This window comes from Solanum verrucosum, unplaced genomic scaffold, assembly GCF_900185275.1.
Source record: "Solanum verrucosum unplaced genomic scaffold, falcon-dt-bn FXZP01000261.1, whole genome shotgun sequence".
Classification (NCBI taxonomy): domain Eukaryota; kingdom Viridiplantae; phylum Streptophyta; class Magnoliopsida; order Solanales; family Solanaceae; genus Solanum; species Solanum verrucosum.
The window spans coordinates 2,043,114-2,056,613 of record NW_026019969.1 but is presented as its reverse complement, the minus strand read 5'-3'; the positions used below and the strand labels follow the sequence as shown (position 1 = coordinate 2,056,613).

Genomic DNA, 13,500 nt, shown 5'->3' with positions numbered 1-13,500 from the left:
TTTCTTTACACATACCAGCCCAAATCCAGTAATGAAACCACAAACTGGAATCAACCAACTGAACAATAAACAGATCAAGTTTGATTCAGGCGTCTATGTATCAACAGGTTGGACCATCCCAACGTTGATACAAGTGAAAGCAATACAAACAAGTGCAGAAGAACACAATGTAAATTTAGTTGAACTTATACAATGACATCCTGTGAAACGACAGTCAAATACACACTCACACCTAACAGACTAATCCTCCCAACTGTTTGTTTCTAGATTTATCCCCAGTTAATAAAACCCCAAATATAAGCAAGGATAACACTCATCCTCATGTAAAACAAGAGAAGCACTATTACATTCTGAAAAGGTGGAGCAGCTACCCCCCAAATCTCTCTAGCAGGAACGAAGCACCACCACATCTAATCCTTCTTCTTATCTTTCAGTGGTCCTCGTGGAATTTTACTCAAAACCTTTGCATCAAACACGGCATATTGCTTCTTGATCTCGTGCATTGCTTTCTCGGCTAATGGATCCACTTTATCTTCATATTTCTCATAAAGAACAGGAATTGTGTGGAGGAGCACAAATGCTGCCAAATTGGAAGGAGGATCAACAAAATGAGTACCAATGACAAAAAGGAAATAAAAGATGCATCTATGGAACTTCTGAACTTACATATATAGAACAGTGTCAAAAAGTTGCACCAGCTACCAACAATTGAGAGGATCCACAAACCAGCAATGACCTGGTAACATGGGCAAGTTTTGGCAAGTAAACAAAGGTGAATAAACGCCAAAGAAATTTCACATGTTTACTCTTTTGTGCTATCATATAAGATCAGAAAAGAATTTTATGCTAAAGAAAATGGAAACAAGCACCTTTGGTAACTTATTTCACAACAGATTGATATCATGAACCTTTGGAGTGTTGAATTTGGGAAAACCACAAACATGATAAGGCAATTCTTATCTGGCATGAATGGAACAGGCTAAAAATCTTGACATTAGACATACTCTAAAACTACATGTCCTACTATGTTATCTAATGTCTCTAGAAACTACAACAGAACCTAAATACTGTCGACCAAGTCAGGATCAATACGAGGAGGGGGGAGTTTGCATCCAATGCAGGCCTGCTAGATGGGGGGAAAGCAGACATATATAAGGTGAAACCCAAAGGGGGATGGACACCAAACAATCTCCAGAGGTGGATGAAGGAAGGCCTAATGTCACATTAACGGACATCACCAATTACAGGAAACATTCCAATAAACTTCACTCAGGGAAGAGCAGCGGGAATGGGCATACTTACAGCAAGAAACTTCTTCAGTTCTCTCCCTGACGCAATTTCTCTCAGTAGATCAAGAGCACAATTAATTTCGATCCTCAGGGCAGAAGCCACCTGAAGGATGGGGCCCTCTGGAAGGTGGACTTCTGGGATATGAGGAGGTTTTCTGTCAAAATGATAGAACCACATCCTCAGAAGAGTGATCATATAAATCGAAGAAGAAGTTGAACTAAGAACTGGATCAGCTTACTTGTTAATAAAGGTGGTTGCATTTGACCACAAGAACAAGACCGCAAGAGTGATGATCAAAATGTGGCAGATTAAAGTGAGCAGGTGGTACTCAAGCAATTCAAAAAGAACCCAGATAGCAGTTGCTCCACCAAGTACAGTAGCAGATATCTTTTTGTTCCTCCACAAGAATACATCAGCAGCTGCAACAATAAGATGCATATTCAATCAGTCACTCAACTATGCCTCAATCACAATTTAATTGGCACCACCAAACAGATACTTATTCAAACAATACTAATATACATGAAAAGCATCCATCTGCTAAAATTAGATCAGACAGAGTACTCATGGTCCCTCAGTTGATCTATACAAATCCAGATGTAAGAGCAAAAGTTTTTTTTTTTGGTAACCCTTTTTCAAATGACATTTTTTTGAATCTGAAGATACTTCCCTAAACTTTAAGCCGTAATTAGCTCCTTCACCACCAATCATTTCAAACCAAATATTCCAATCCTTCAATATATAAATAATCAAACCAAGGATATTAGGTAGCTCTTGCTCTAAACAAAACGTATACAAGCATTATAATAACTTTAGCAGATCTAAATATTCTTTAAGATACCTCAAGAAGCCTAAACTACAGTAAAGAGATTCAAGACCTCAACCACCAATCATTTTCATTTCAAAAAATTCAATCTTTAACCTAACATACGTAGAATTTGAACTCTTGTTTGCTCAATTGACTTGATAAAAGCATCTGCACGAGCATGACAATTCATTTGGATCTGAAGATTCATTAAACCCTAAACCTTCATCAATTCCTCAACCACCAGTCACGTCAATTGAAACTCCAATAGTTTAACACAACTATATGGACTTAGATATCCTTCGAGGTCCCGGAAAAAACAACATATCCTTTAAGATCCGCCAAACGCCCAGAACCCGATCAAATTCAGCAACCACCAACCACACTTGGATCAGAAAAAAAAAATTCAATCTTCACAATACAAAAAAGCACATATAAGTGTAAAATATTTGAACTCTTGATCGCTCAGTTGCTGTTAAGAAACACGTTTCTGAACCTGAATATTCTTTACGATCCTTACAAAACCCTGAAAACCCTCTCAACCACCAAATCCAGAATTTTCAGTCTATAAAGAAATAAACATAGAAAAGCTCAAGTGAGTAGAGAAACAGATAATAGAACCATACGTTTGCCTCCACCGAAAACCTTGTGAACCGGTTTTTCTCTTCCGAATAGCCTCCAAACTTTGTTCTTCAACGTCTCCGGCTCCGGCTCCGCCTCTACCTCCGATTTCACTACCGGCTTCTTCGTCTCGGTATCTGATTCCGACGACGATGAGGAATCGTCACCGTGAAATTTGTCGGCGATCTTCTCCATCAACGACTCCCCTTTAGGATCCGAATTCTCAACGTGCTCGGCCATTTTCTGATTCAGAGCTCGATTCAATCAACAAAAGCAGATATTTTCAAAGACTGAGAGAGTGAATAAGAAACGACTGTATTGCTGAGAAAATTGTGAAAAGATTGATATTTATGTTTTTGAAAACGGTGAAGTGAACGAGGACTGTCTCCGAGCCTCAGAGGCTCGGCTTTCCGAACCTAAATTTAGTTAATTTTGAAATATGCCCCTCCCTTTTTTTCCGTCCAAAAATAGAAAAGAGTATAGAAATTTGTACTTCAATGACGCATCGTAAATAAATAAATAAATTATTAGACCTAAAATTCAGTCACATATTTCAAGATTAAGATTGTTCATAAGCTACACTATTTTAATATGTCAAGAATTAAAAAAAACAATTAATTATCTTCTCTTATATAAGTAAACCTTTTGCATTATTATTTTAATATCTCGAGAGTAAAAAACCAATTAATTGTCTTCACTCAAATCTTTTGCATGTATGTGATTTTTATATTAATTTTGATGTGAGTTTGCGTGATGTTTGGTTTGAGTCATAAGTTTATTGAAAATAATTTTTTTATTCTATAATAATGAAAATAAAATTTATATCCTATTCTATAAAAAATGAAAAATAAAATTTATATGTATCTCATTTATGAGAGGGGGTGGCCAACTAGTGATGAATGGAGGACACGTGTCGGAGGAAAGTAGGACTTTTGATGATTTGGCGGTGGAGATTGGACTTTAGTAAAGCATTGTGGGCTCCACGTTACCTGGAGATCAGATTGAGAAAGTAACACCAACACTGTTTTTCTCTAATTTATTATTGTAAAATTTTCCCTTTTTTCTCGTTTTTCTTGTAGTAGAGTAGTACTCTTTTACAGCATGCTGCATCTACAAACTATAATAAACTATATAAGAGATGAAAATTGAAAAGGTAAAGAAAAAGAGAGAGAAGAAAGCAAAGAAAACTATATAAAGAGAGAAGAACAGCACAAAAGTGCCAAAATGGTCCCTTAAAATTAGAATGGTCACAATTTTATAACAAGTGAAAAACAACAATATATTTGGTGTAATTTTATAAAGTAGAATCTCAAAAAAATAAGTGAAGACGTACCTTATCCCTATCCTAGAGGTAGATAGATTGTCTTTCATAGATCCTTGGATCAATTAAACACAAATAAAAACATTTTGGAAAAGAAATAATATAAATAGCATACATCACGAGTCACAACACCTTTTGTTTTAATCAATGCATCCATACCTAAACAGAAACAAAATTAGACTAAGTTGATCTCTGATGCTATCCCATCACATATGAAAAGGGCACCCAATTGTGGGGTAGGGGAAATATGTTAGGAATTGCAAGTGAAGAATTAAGCTTTCACCAATACGTAAAAGTTCATGTAAACAACCAACTTGATTTTAAAAGCATATATGAAAAAAATTAAAGAATTCAATTCTAGTAGTAGTATCTTTGGAATTTGGTCTATCTTTGCCCATTTGTTCTAGCACTTCTCAATTCTCACTTTCTTTCAGTCAGTCACATTTGCAAATTAGGCCCATCCAAAATAGTGTTATGATCCGGCCCACTATGTTTGAAGAAACTAATACAACTGATGGTCCAGATTAATGCTTCTGAATGGGCCTTCTACGTATCAAAAATGGGAAAATGGTATGAAATAGCAAAGTATTAATTCAAATTAAATGTTAATAGCCATAGTTTATTTTAATTATAATTTGCAGCAAACATCCTCTTTTTTTGCTATTTGATTCAATATACAATTAGTCATTTTATACATTTCGGTATAAAATGTATAAAATGCGTTTATGTTTGTATAAAACGAGAGAAAAATGTATATACAAATACAAATACATATATTTTCGTCCTATACACTTATAATTATACAAATATAAATCTTATCATACAAATTACAATGTATAAATGAATTTATACAAAACTGAACAATTTGTGTAAAACTGGATGTTTGTAGCAAATTATACAAATCAAAAGCTCCATAACAAACATAAATTTGCTATGGAGCGCAATTATGCAAACTATAGCTATAACATACAAATATGATTTTCATATTTGCTATATGTGAAAGTTACTCATCAAAATCGTTTTTATGGCTTTATGCAATGGACCAAATTTGCTGCTAGCTGCTGCTTTCTTAAAAATGAAACTTCGTGTGCATTTACTTTCGAAATGCTGAGTAACTCAAAGTTACTGTTTTCCGGGCAAATAGAAAGAAATCACCTATTATTTTTGTCACCTAAGATTCGAACCTTCCTCTCGCACAATTTTCACTCACTTATTGACGTTAGGCTACACCTTTGGGCCTCTTTCAAACTTGTAGCTTTAGTAGTTTATTATTCGAGCTTTTCTTTATGGACTTTCATAGGATATTTTATAGTAATTTGTAAATCAAATACATCAAGTATCGCCAATGTTTATTGAAGTAAACTACTGCCAATATTACAGCTAAAAAATCATCACATTGACGAAAAGAAATCTTGGTTTTATATTAGTACAACAATTATTGGTAACATTGCAATGTACTGACAATTTTCACAGTAAACTCACATTGTATCCTATCTATTGTTGGATCAAAATGTATAAAATCGACGAACAAAATCAGTACCAACATTATTGTATGAAATAAATATAATTCATCGGAAAGGTCTTGGTGGTTTTTCTAGCACTGCAGAGAAGAACACTTCACTATCATCTTTATCTAGCTTAGGAACAACAAGCCACTTATGTTGTTTATACCTGAGAATCTTGAATGCCTCTAAATAATCATTCAACTCTTCCTTCAAACAGAAAAAACTGTCAATCCATATAAGTCCACCAGGCCTCAAAACTCTATCAAAGTCATACAACACGAAATCCAGGAGCACAAAATCAATCCATCCATCAAGAAACCTCGTTGTGTGAATCAAATCTAGAGTGTTATCGAAGAATGGTAATCTCTGATTTATCGTCATGTAAAGAGGAATTAGCCCGCGAAGAGCAATCATCTCGTTGAATGGTGCACCGAGATTTATTGTTGCAGAAACTATTGTCACGTTGTGTTCTCTCATTCTAGCAGCAAATGTGCCCGTGCCAACGCTGAAATCCAGTCCAATTCTGATCTCTCCAGGCTTCAAATTAAGCACTTCTGTTATCAATATATCAGCTGTCATTTTTGAATTCGAGTCTTGATATGAATGAACAATCCATCTAGGAGATTCATGATGTGTAAGATTGAAACAATCTGTGCATTTGAAAAAACCTTTTACACTTGAATTTCTAGCCAAACAAGTGAAATTTTTGCATCTGTATTGACTCCATCTAACATTTTTGTCATCAGGTAACTTCCAAATTGATTCATTTATGGGATATGGTTTATTGTACAATTGAGGAGCTCTAGCAAAACATCTTCTTCTAGGTAATGGATCACATCCATGAACCATAAGTTTCTGTGCTAATCTCCAATCATCATTACACATTTCGCCAACGTCATAATCCATGTACTCTTCCAGCTCCGATTTCATGGAGAAACAAGCATGACCTATGCTAGTAAATGTACCATTAGCTCCCATAAAGTTCTGTTTTTTCAACCTGTTTGGTTTAATCCTCACGTATTTTCGAATTTCTTCAGTTAAGAAATATTCAGCAGGTTCATTTACCTGTTGTGTTTGTCTTGATAAGGAATGTAACATTGCTCCAGGCTCACTATTTTGTACTAGTGAATTCTGCACTGATTCAACTAGATTTAAAATATCTGCTAGAAAAATAGCCTGTTTTCCGAAAACTTTTTCGTTTGGCAGCTGTCGCAAAATGTCAATCTCATACTGGATTTTCTGGATTACAGTATCCAGTGTTAAATCGACGTGGTGATTGATAGTACAAGAGTTGATTGAAGTGTTACAGTTGCAGAAGGAATTCGAAGCTAGAAAAGATCGAAAAGAATAAATTTTGGAGAAAGTAGCCATACATATAAGAAGAGCAAGTATACAGAGTATGAAGATTAACCTGTGTATACCTCTCCATGCTCCCAATTTCTTTATGAGATTTGATTTACGCATCTACTCTTAGTACTATCGATAAATTCCTCTGCAAAACTTGAACAAATTATAAATGTGGCAGCTAATCAAGAGAGAAATGATTGAAGCAATTTCAACAACACTTTCTTGAGTAATTATAATGAAGATTAATTAATTATATGAAGATCTTGAGATCAGAGTCCACATGTTGCATTAACTTAAGATGTACTCTTCAGGTTCTTGGGAGAAGTAATTTTTCCTTATCATTCCGCATTATCAGCAAAAAAATTTAAAACTTAACTAACTCTTAAGTCACATTATAAAAATGTTTAATGTCATAATCGGAGACGGATCAAAAGATGTTAAGTCTATAGATGCATAGAATAAAGGTGGCTTGAGAAAAATTCCAACGTATATTTCGATTAGTCAAAGGCGCAATAGCCACCTGCTGCCAAAAGGCTGCATTTGCTACTACTAGTGGTAGCTTGTTTGTTGGTGAAAGTGCATTTCTCACAAAGAAAGCCAGTACTAACAAAGTAGGAATGAAGTTTGTAACAAATAAAAAGCTGAGAATGCCAAGTTAGATTTCTTAAACTAGCATATGATTAAAAGTAAGACAAGTGAATAGTGAAAAGTGGCAAGTAAAGGGAGCTGCATTGCAATGTGATGGAGAGTACTACATTATACAACAAAATAACATATCTTGTATAATCTCATAACTGAGAGTGGAGATGATAGGATCTAGCATACTTTACTTTTACCTTTGCGAGTTAGAGAAGTTGTTTCGATCGACCCTCAACTCAAAAAAGCGGGAAAGTAGGAGAGAAAAAGAGACAACAAAGTAACAATACCAAAAACAAATATAACAACAAATATTAGTAATACACATTGGATAAAAATAATACCTAAATCATACTACTAAAAATACAACATCACTCTACTATATATCTTTCTTCATAATCCTCGACCTCCACAATAGACAAGATGAAGTATGAAAGTCAACAGTGCAATATATTTATATTGGAAAATAGAAGAGGGACATGGCATAAAAGAATAGCAGTATACTAGACAAAAGTGACACCAATCCCAAAAGTAAATCTTGAAAGTCTTTAAAGAAATGAGAGAAGGAGAAGAAGGAGGTTTTTGTTTCTATATTTCTTTTAGTAGCTCTAGAGGTGTTATTGGAAAAATAAAAGGCAGAGCGCATCTTCATATCGTTCAATGTGCATGGAAAAAATGCATTCACAAAGACCAACCAAAACTAAAAAAAATAAAGCAGCCATTAAAAGTTCATTGAAAGCCCATTTTAAGTCCCACCTCCTATTCTCTTTATGACTGGAAATTGGACTACACCTTTAATCTCCTTTTTTTTTTAAATAATAATAATTAATTTTATTACTGATATTGCTATGCCAGATAAGGAATTTGATTCCTCTTTTTTTTTAAAAAAAAAAATTAACTTTTATTACTAATGTTTTTTGCTGTGCCAGAGAAGGAAATTTGATTCCCCCATATTAGTCATCACATATATTAGAAAATCCCAAATAAAAGTGGCTTTCTTTGAGTTTGGTTATAAATGTCACATGTCTGCTTTGGGTCGATGATCATGTGATACTCACTTCGTTACTGAATAATTGGTGTGTTAGATGGAGTAATTAGGAAGAATTACTAGTGTTCTTTCAATTTTATTCTATTCTTCCTTAAATAAAGAAAGTTTTACATAATCAAATAATTATTAAAAAAGTACCTCTTTTGTACTAGATATTTATTAAAAATAAATTAATTTTGTGTCCAAACTAAAAACATCATTTATTTAGAAACATAGAGTAAGGGTTCTTTCCTAGCCACATAGAGAGGTGGCTAGTTATACAGAACATGAAGAAATGAAGGGATAATGTAAATATCTAAACCAAATTATTCTTAAATTAGATTGAAATGAGAATTTGACCAAAGGAATTAAATTATATAGAGCTTAATTTCACCTTTCTAACATGAATAAACTTAAATTATGCCACTGGAAAATCCCATATTGTTATGCTTGATATTCTCAATCATACATTCTATGTAATCAAAACAAAATAATCACAACACCAAAGTCAATTCCACCTCTAAGAAATGATTTAACCCTAATAGTAAAAAGAGCAAAAATGAAAAATTTAAGTTCCCAAAAAGGTGACTAATTTGACCCTAATAACCAAAACTTTTTACACTTCCAAATTGCCGAAAAAATCAATCAACATTCCAATTATCATACTCTTCGCCGGCCATCGGAGTACTGAGAAAGAGGGACGACCTCCGACAACGGAGTAGATAACGGCGTCGGCAACGGCGAATTCCGGCAAACCGGGCACGAAGCATTCAATTTCAACCATGCGTCTAAACACATAACATGAAAATAATGCTTACAGTCCGGCATCATCCTCAACATCTCTCCATCCTTATACTCACACAAGCATATAGGGCAAACGACATCGTTTCCGTTTCCACTTCCGCCGTTCCTTTTGGAGTAAATCAGCTTCGGGTACGAATTAATAACGACTTGATCAAGCCCCAACGTTGCGTTTTGTGATAATCCGTCGTCGTTTTCTTCATCATCTTCCGCTACGAAAATGATACGGGGAAGGTAAATTCCATTTTCGATGTTGTTGTTGGGGTTTCGCGAATTAGCTCGAGCCTGACGGCGGCGACGGCGAGCGGCGGCGGAACGGCAGCAGATGTAAGAAGCAAGGAGGACTGTAGAGAGAAGAACAAGGAAACCGAGAGCTATGGCAATTGCGTAGCCGAGGCCGATGGTGCTGAGGTTCTGAGATAGGGTATAGGTAGAATCGGGTGGGGCGATGGTTACAGGTGGGGGTGATTGGCGGCGGAGGTCGGAGGTGGACATTGGAAAGGGAGAGAAGAAGGGTTGAGAAGGTCCATGAGAAGAAAAGGAGGGTTTAGGGGTAGTGAGGGGGTGGGTGGGTAGATTAAGTGCAGTTGCAGCTACGGCATTTAATGGTGTAGTTTGGAAAACAGAGAAGGTCATTTAATGGACAACATGGGGGGCTGATGATGATAACAATTGCCCTCTACTTTTCTTGTTTAATTTCTCTCTTTAGTCTTGGTTCGACCAGCGATCTTTTGCACCTCTAATTTCTGCTTCACCAAATTTTGGATCAATTCCTAACCTCTTTTATAATACCTACCGCCGGACAAGTATTAGAAACACTCTTAAATTTAATGATCAATTATTAGTTTTTTATTTCTGAATTATTTATCGCTTTAAAAATAATTTTCTATTTCATAAGCTGAATTTAAATGCACTCTTAATTTTGCTACATAAATAAAATACATTCCTAAATTCTCGTTAATTTTATGGATGTTTTCAACACTTCTCTCGACATTGTTATCCTACACAATAGTAGTAGTATTATGTTAAGCCTATTTATTCTCCAAATATATCATAGTTAATTGAATTAAATGAAATTCACCAAGAAACTAAGTTTGAGAACTCTGACTATTTATTTACACTTGAGTCATGTAAGGATGGATAGTTAATTGATTTAAATCAAATTCACCGAGAAACTAAGTTTGAGAACTCTGACTATTTATTTACACTTGAGTCATGTAAGGATGGATAATTAATTGATTTAAATCAAATTCACCGAGAAATTAAGTTTGAGAACTCTGATTATTTATTTACACTTGAGTATATATTGGAGTAAAATTAATGAGTTATTTGAATGTATAGATTGATATGTGATGTTAAATTCATAAGGTTAGGACTTGATAGTGAAAATCTAATTTCTAGATGTGACTTCTGTTAGCTAACATGTTAAATGTTGAATAAATTTATAAATATCTTATTCTTTCAATATACTATAATACTGAATTATCCTACTATATCAAAATATAATTTATATATAAATATTTAAATATCCACTTTTAATTACAATTACAAAATTATCAAAATTAAACTTCAAAATTATCAAATTGAATATCGGACTAATCAAGTATGATAGACCCTTCAAGAGGTAAAGTAAGGGATGGAACTACCATTATCTAAATAGAGTCAATTTGACACACGTTTACTCAATAATTATCATGTAAATAAATTAAATTATATGAATTTTTTCAATGCTCTGAATTTCGTTTGTGAGAATTTTAGTTTTACTGCGAGATAAAATGCTTTCCATAAAATTTAATTTTTTTATTTTTTATTTTTTTTCAAAACTCAAATATAAAATACTATTGAAAAAAAATAATCCCACCTTTTCACTTATACTCTTGAAGCCTGAAGGTATCAACAACATATTCACGTCTGTTCCAAAAATAAAAATTTAATCTAAAATTTGAGAAAGCAACTAGAAGGGAAGTTATTAGGCAGACGATATATCTTCCGGAATAACCAAACTCTAGGAAAGAGACTATAATTAACGTTGAGAATAAACATATTACGTTAAATGATACAAATCCTTTTTATAATAAGCTAAACATAACATTAGAAAAAATTGAGTAAAATTACTCTTCTAAAGAGTAAGGCTGATCCGTAACATTGATCATAGAAAAATAAGGTTTGAGACTTTGAGTTGATGAATATGTGGAATGGTCTTCGTACTAATTCAATGGTCAAAGTGTCAAACATATCTCAATTTATGTGATACATTTCACTTTTCGAGAGTCAAACAATTTAAATTTGACTGAAAAACTTTATATATATATATATATATATATTACCCTTCCTAGGAGCTCCCACCCCTTTTGCTCCTTTGGTGACTCGAACTCGCAACCTTCGGGTTGGAAGTGAGGGGTGCTTACCATCCAAGCAACTCCCTCTCGTCAATTTGACCGAGAATTTGCTCATGAAATCTTCAATTTTTTCAAAATGAAATTTATATATTTGTAAACTACATAAAAAGTACTATAAGTCACAATAATTGATAATTCAAAATATTTAAAAGATATATGAAAAATTTACGGTCAAAGATAGACTTGTTTGAATCATGAAATCCGAAATATGTCACATAAATTGGGATAGAGGGAGTATAATTTATAGTTTTGGTTCTATATATGTGTTCAATGCAATTTGATTGGATCGCAACATATATATACGGATCTCATAAATTATCTACCTTACTTTCAAACCTGATTAAATAACTAACTACCATTTTTCTATTTTCTCGATCCAAATTTATTCCATAGTTATTTGAGACATGGAAGAAGTAATTTGTCATTTAGGTTTTACATAATTTGATTTATTTTTAAAAATCGCAATAAATAATTTAAAACGGAAGAAGTATTTTGTTATTTAACTTTAATGTAATTGAAATGGGCAGAAAGTGTGACGTTAAAGTGAATTCGCTTTATAAAAAAGTTAGCTTTAAGCCCGGCTCCTTTGGTGTATTGTTCGTGTCGTATATGAGAATCTGTTTTGAATTCTCTAAATATGGTCTTTTCCCTCTCTCTTTTTTCATGAAAAAGAGAAAACTTAGAAATATAATGGTTATTGAGTCGGGTCTATTCGTAAGATGTTAATTGACCCATTAACCTATTATCTCACTAGCTTGTCTTCCTCTTAAATTTCACTTCTATATCATTATGCATGTTGAAAAATAGACAAATTTTCCATCATATTATGACAACTAGAAGTTTGCACAAAGAATACAATAATCTAAAGAATATCTAAGACACTTAATTTCCAACTATCGATATAACTCAAAATTATAATTACTATAGATCCACTTTCATAAGAAAAAATGGGTAAATCTCCTAACTAGTATTTTTATGATTAGATACTATCAAGAACAATTTAAATAAAGTACTCCTTTTTTATAATATGAAAAACAATAGATACAACCACACTGCTTAGCTGTGCGCTCCAGTAGGACCTAATCTAAGTTCAAACAATTATGAATTTACCTTATTATAAGTAGTATAGCATTGAGATCCACATGTTGGGAATTAAAAATAGCTTGCTATAGTTTTTTCTTTCTGCTTTGACCTTCAATATTGTAAACAGAATCTGGTCAAACTAAGTAAAATTTTCAACAAAATCAAGTACTATCGTCCAACTAACCCCACCTCATTACCGATGAGAATCGAATTCATAATTTAAACTTAATGAATTTTAAATTCTAAAATAACGATCTCAAATACTTATAAACAAGTTGAAGATATAATTTTTCTCACACATATGTAATTTGAACAAAAATTATCGAATCAAATTCATATATTAAATCCTACGTCCCGACATATATTGCATAATAGAAGGAGGTGGAATGTTCGAATGGGAACGCTAAAAAGTCTCTACTTGTCTTATGCTGAAAGGACAGCTTCTTATAAAAAACAAAGATGATCGCAAATCTCAAATCTCATTTTGTTTTTATCTTATTTTTGTCAAACACAAAGCTCTATCGAACATTGTCTATGGGAATTCATAGTTAAAATATCAAATTATTTTATTATTTTAATCAAATAAGTGAGAAACAAAGGATAGCCCTACACTATAACCCCAGATGGAAATTAAAGGGAAAAAAAAGTGTTCCCAGATATTTAAA

The 13,500-nt window shown here is 33.4% G+C and overlaps 3 protein-coding genes across 3 annotated transcripts; all 3 read right to left on the bottom strand.

Annotated features, from left to right (window-relative positions):
- Positions 1–123: 123 nt before the first annotated feature.
- On the bottom strand, positions 124–3,173 carry LOC125815989 (reticulon-like protein B5). Its single transcript, XM_049495568.1, has 5 exons — positions 2,722–3,173; positions 1,529–1,709; positions 1,303–1,444; positions 667–736; positions 124–580 (listed from the first exon to the last, which is right to left on the bottom strand). Exons 1-5 carry the CDS (start codon positions 2,954–2,956, stop codon positions 411–413), a joined length of 798 nt encoding a protein of 265 aa, XP_049351525.1. The 5' UTR covers positions 2,957–3,173; the 3' UTR covers positions 124–410.
- A 2,370-nt stretch (positions 3,174–5,543) lies between these two features.
- On the bottom strand, positions 5,544–7,019 carry LOC125816363 (probable methyltransferase At1g29790). Its single transcript, XM_049495960.1, has one exon. The coding sequence runs from the start codon at positions 7,004–7,006 to the stop codon at positions 5,606–5,608; it is 1,401 nt and encodes a 466-aa protein (XP_049351917.1). The 5' UTR covers positions 7,007–7,019; the 3' UTR covers positions 5,544–5,605.
- A 1,978-nt stretch (positions 7,020–8,997) lies between these two features.
- On the bottom strand, positions 8,998–10,080 carry LOC125816364 (RING-H2 finger protein ATL67-like). Its single transcript, XM_049495961.1, has one exon. The coding sequence runs from the start codon at positions 9,987–9,989 to the stop codon at positions 9,213–9,215; it is 777 nt and encodes a 258-aa protein (XP_049351918.1). The 5' UTR covers positions 9,990–10,080; the 3' UTR covers positions 8,998–9,212.
- Between the last annotated feature and the right edge of the window lie 3,420 nt (positions 10,081–13,500).

Bases quoted from the DNA above. Each gene is read 5' to 3' on its own strand.
- LOC125816363 (XM_049495960.1), bottom strand. From the start codon at position 7,006: ATGCGTAAATCAAATCTCATAAAGAAATTGGGAGCATGGAGAGGTATA.
- LOC125816364 (XM_049495961.1), bottom strand. From the start codon at position 9,989: ATGACCTTCTCTGTTTTCCAAACTACACCATTAAATGCCGTAGCTGCA.
- LOC125815989 (XM_049495568.1), bottom strand. From the start codon at position 2,956: ATGGCCGAGCACGTTGAGAATTCGGATCCTAAAGGGGAGTCGTTGATG. The intron at 1,710-2,721 runs GTATGGTTCTAT...TTATTGTTGCAG, and splicing joins GGTTTTCGGTGGAGGCAAAC to CTGCTGATGTATTCTTGTGG. The intron at 1,445-1,528 runs GTAAGCTGATCC...TCATTTTGACAG, and splicing joins GCAACCACCTTTATTAACAA to AAAACCTCCTCATATCCCAG.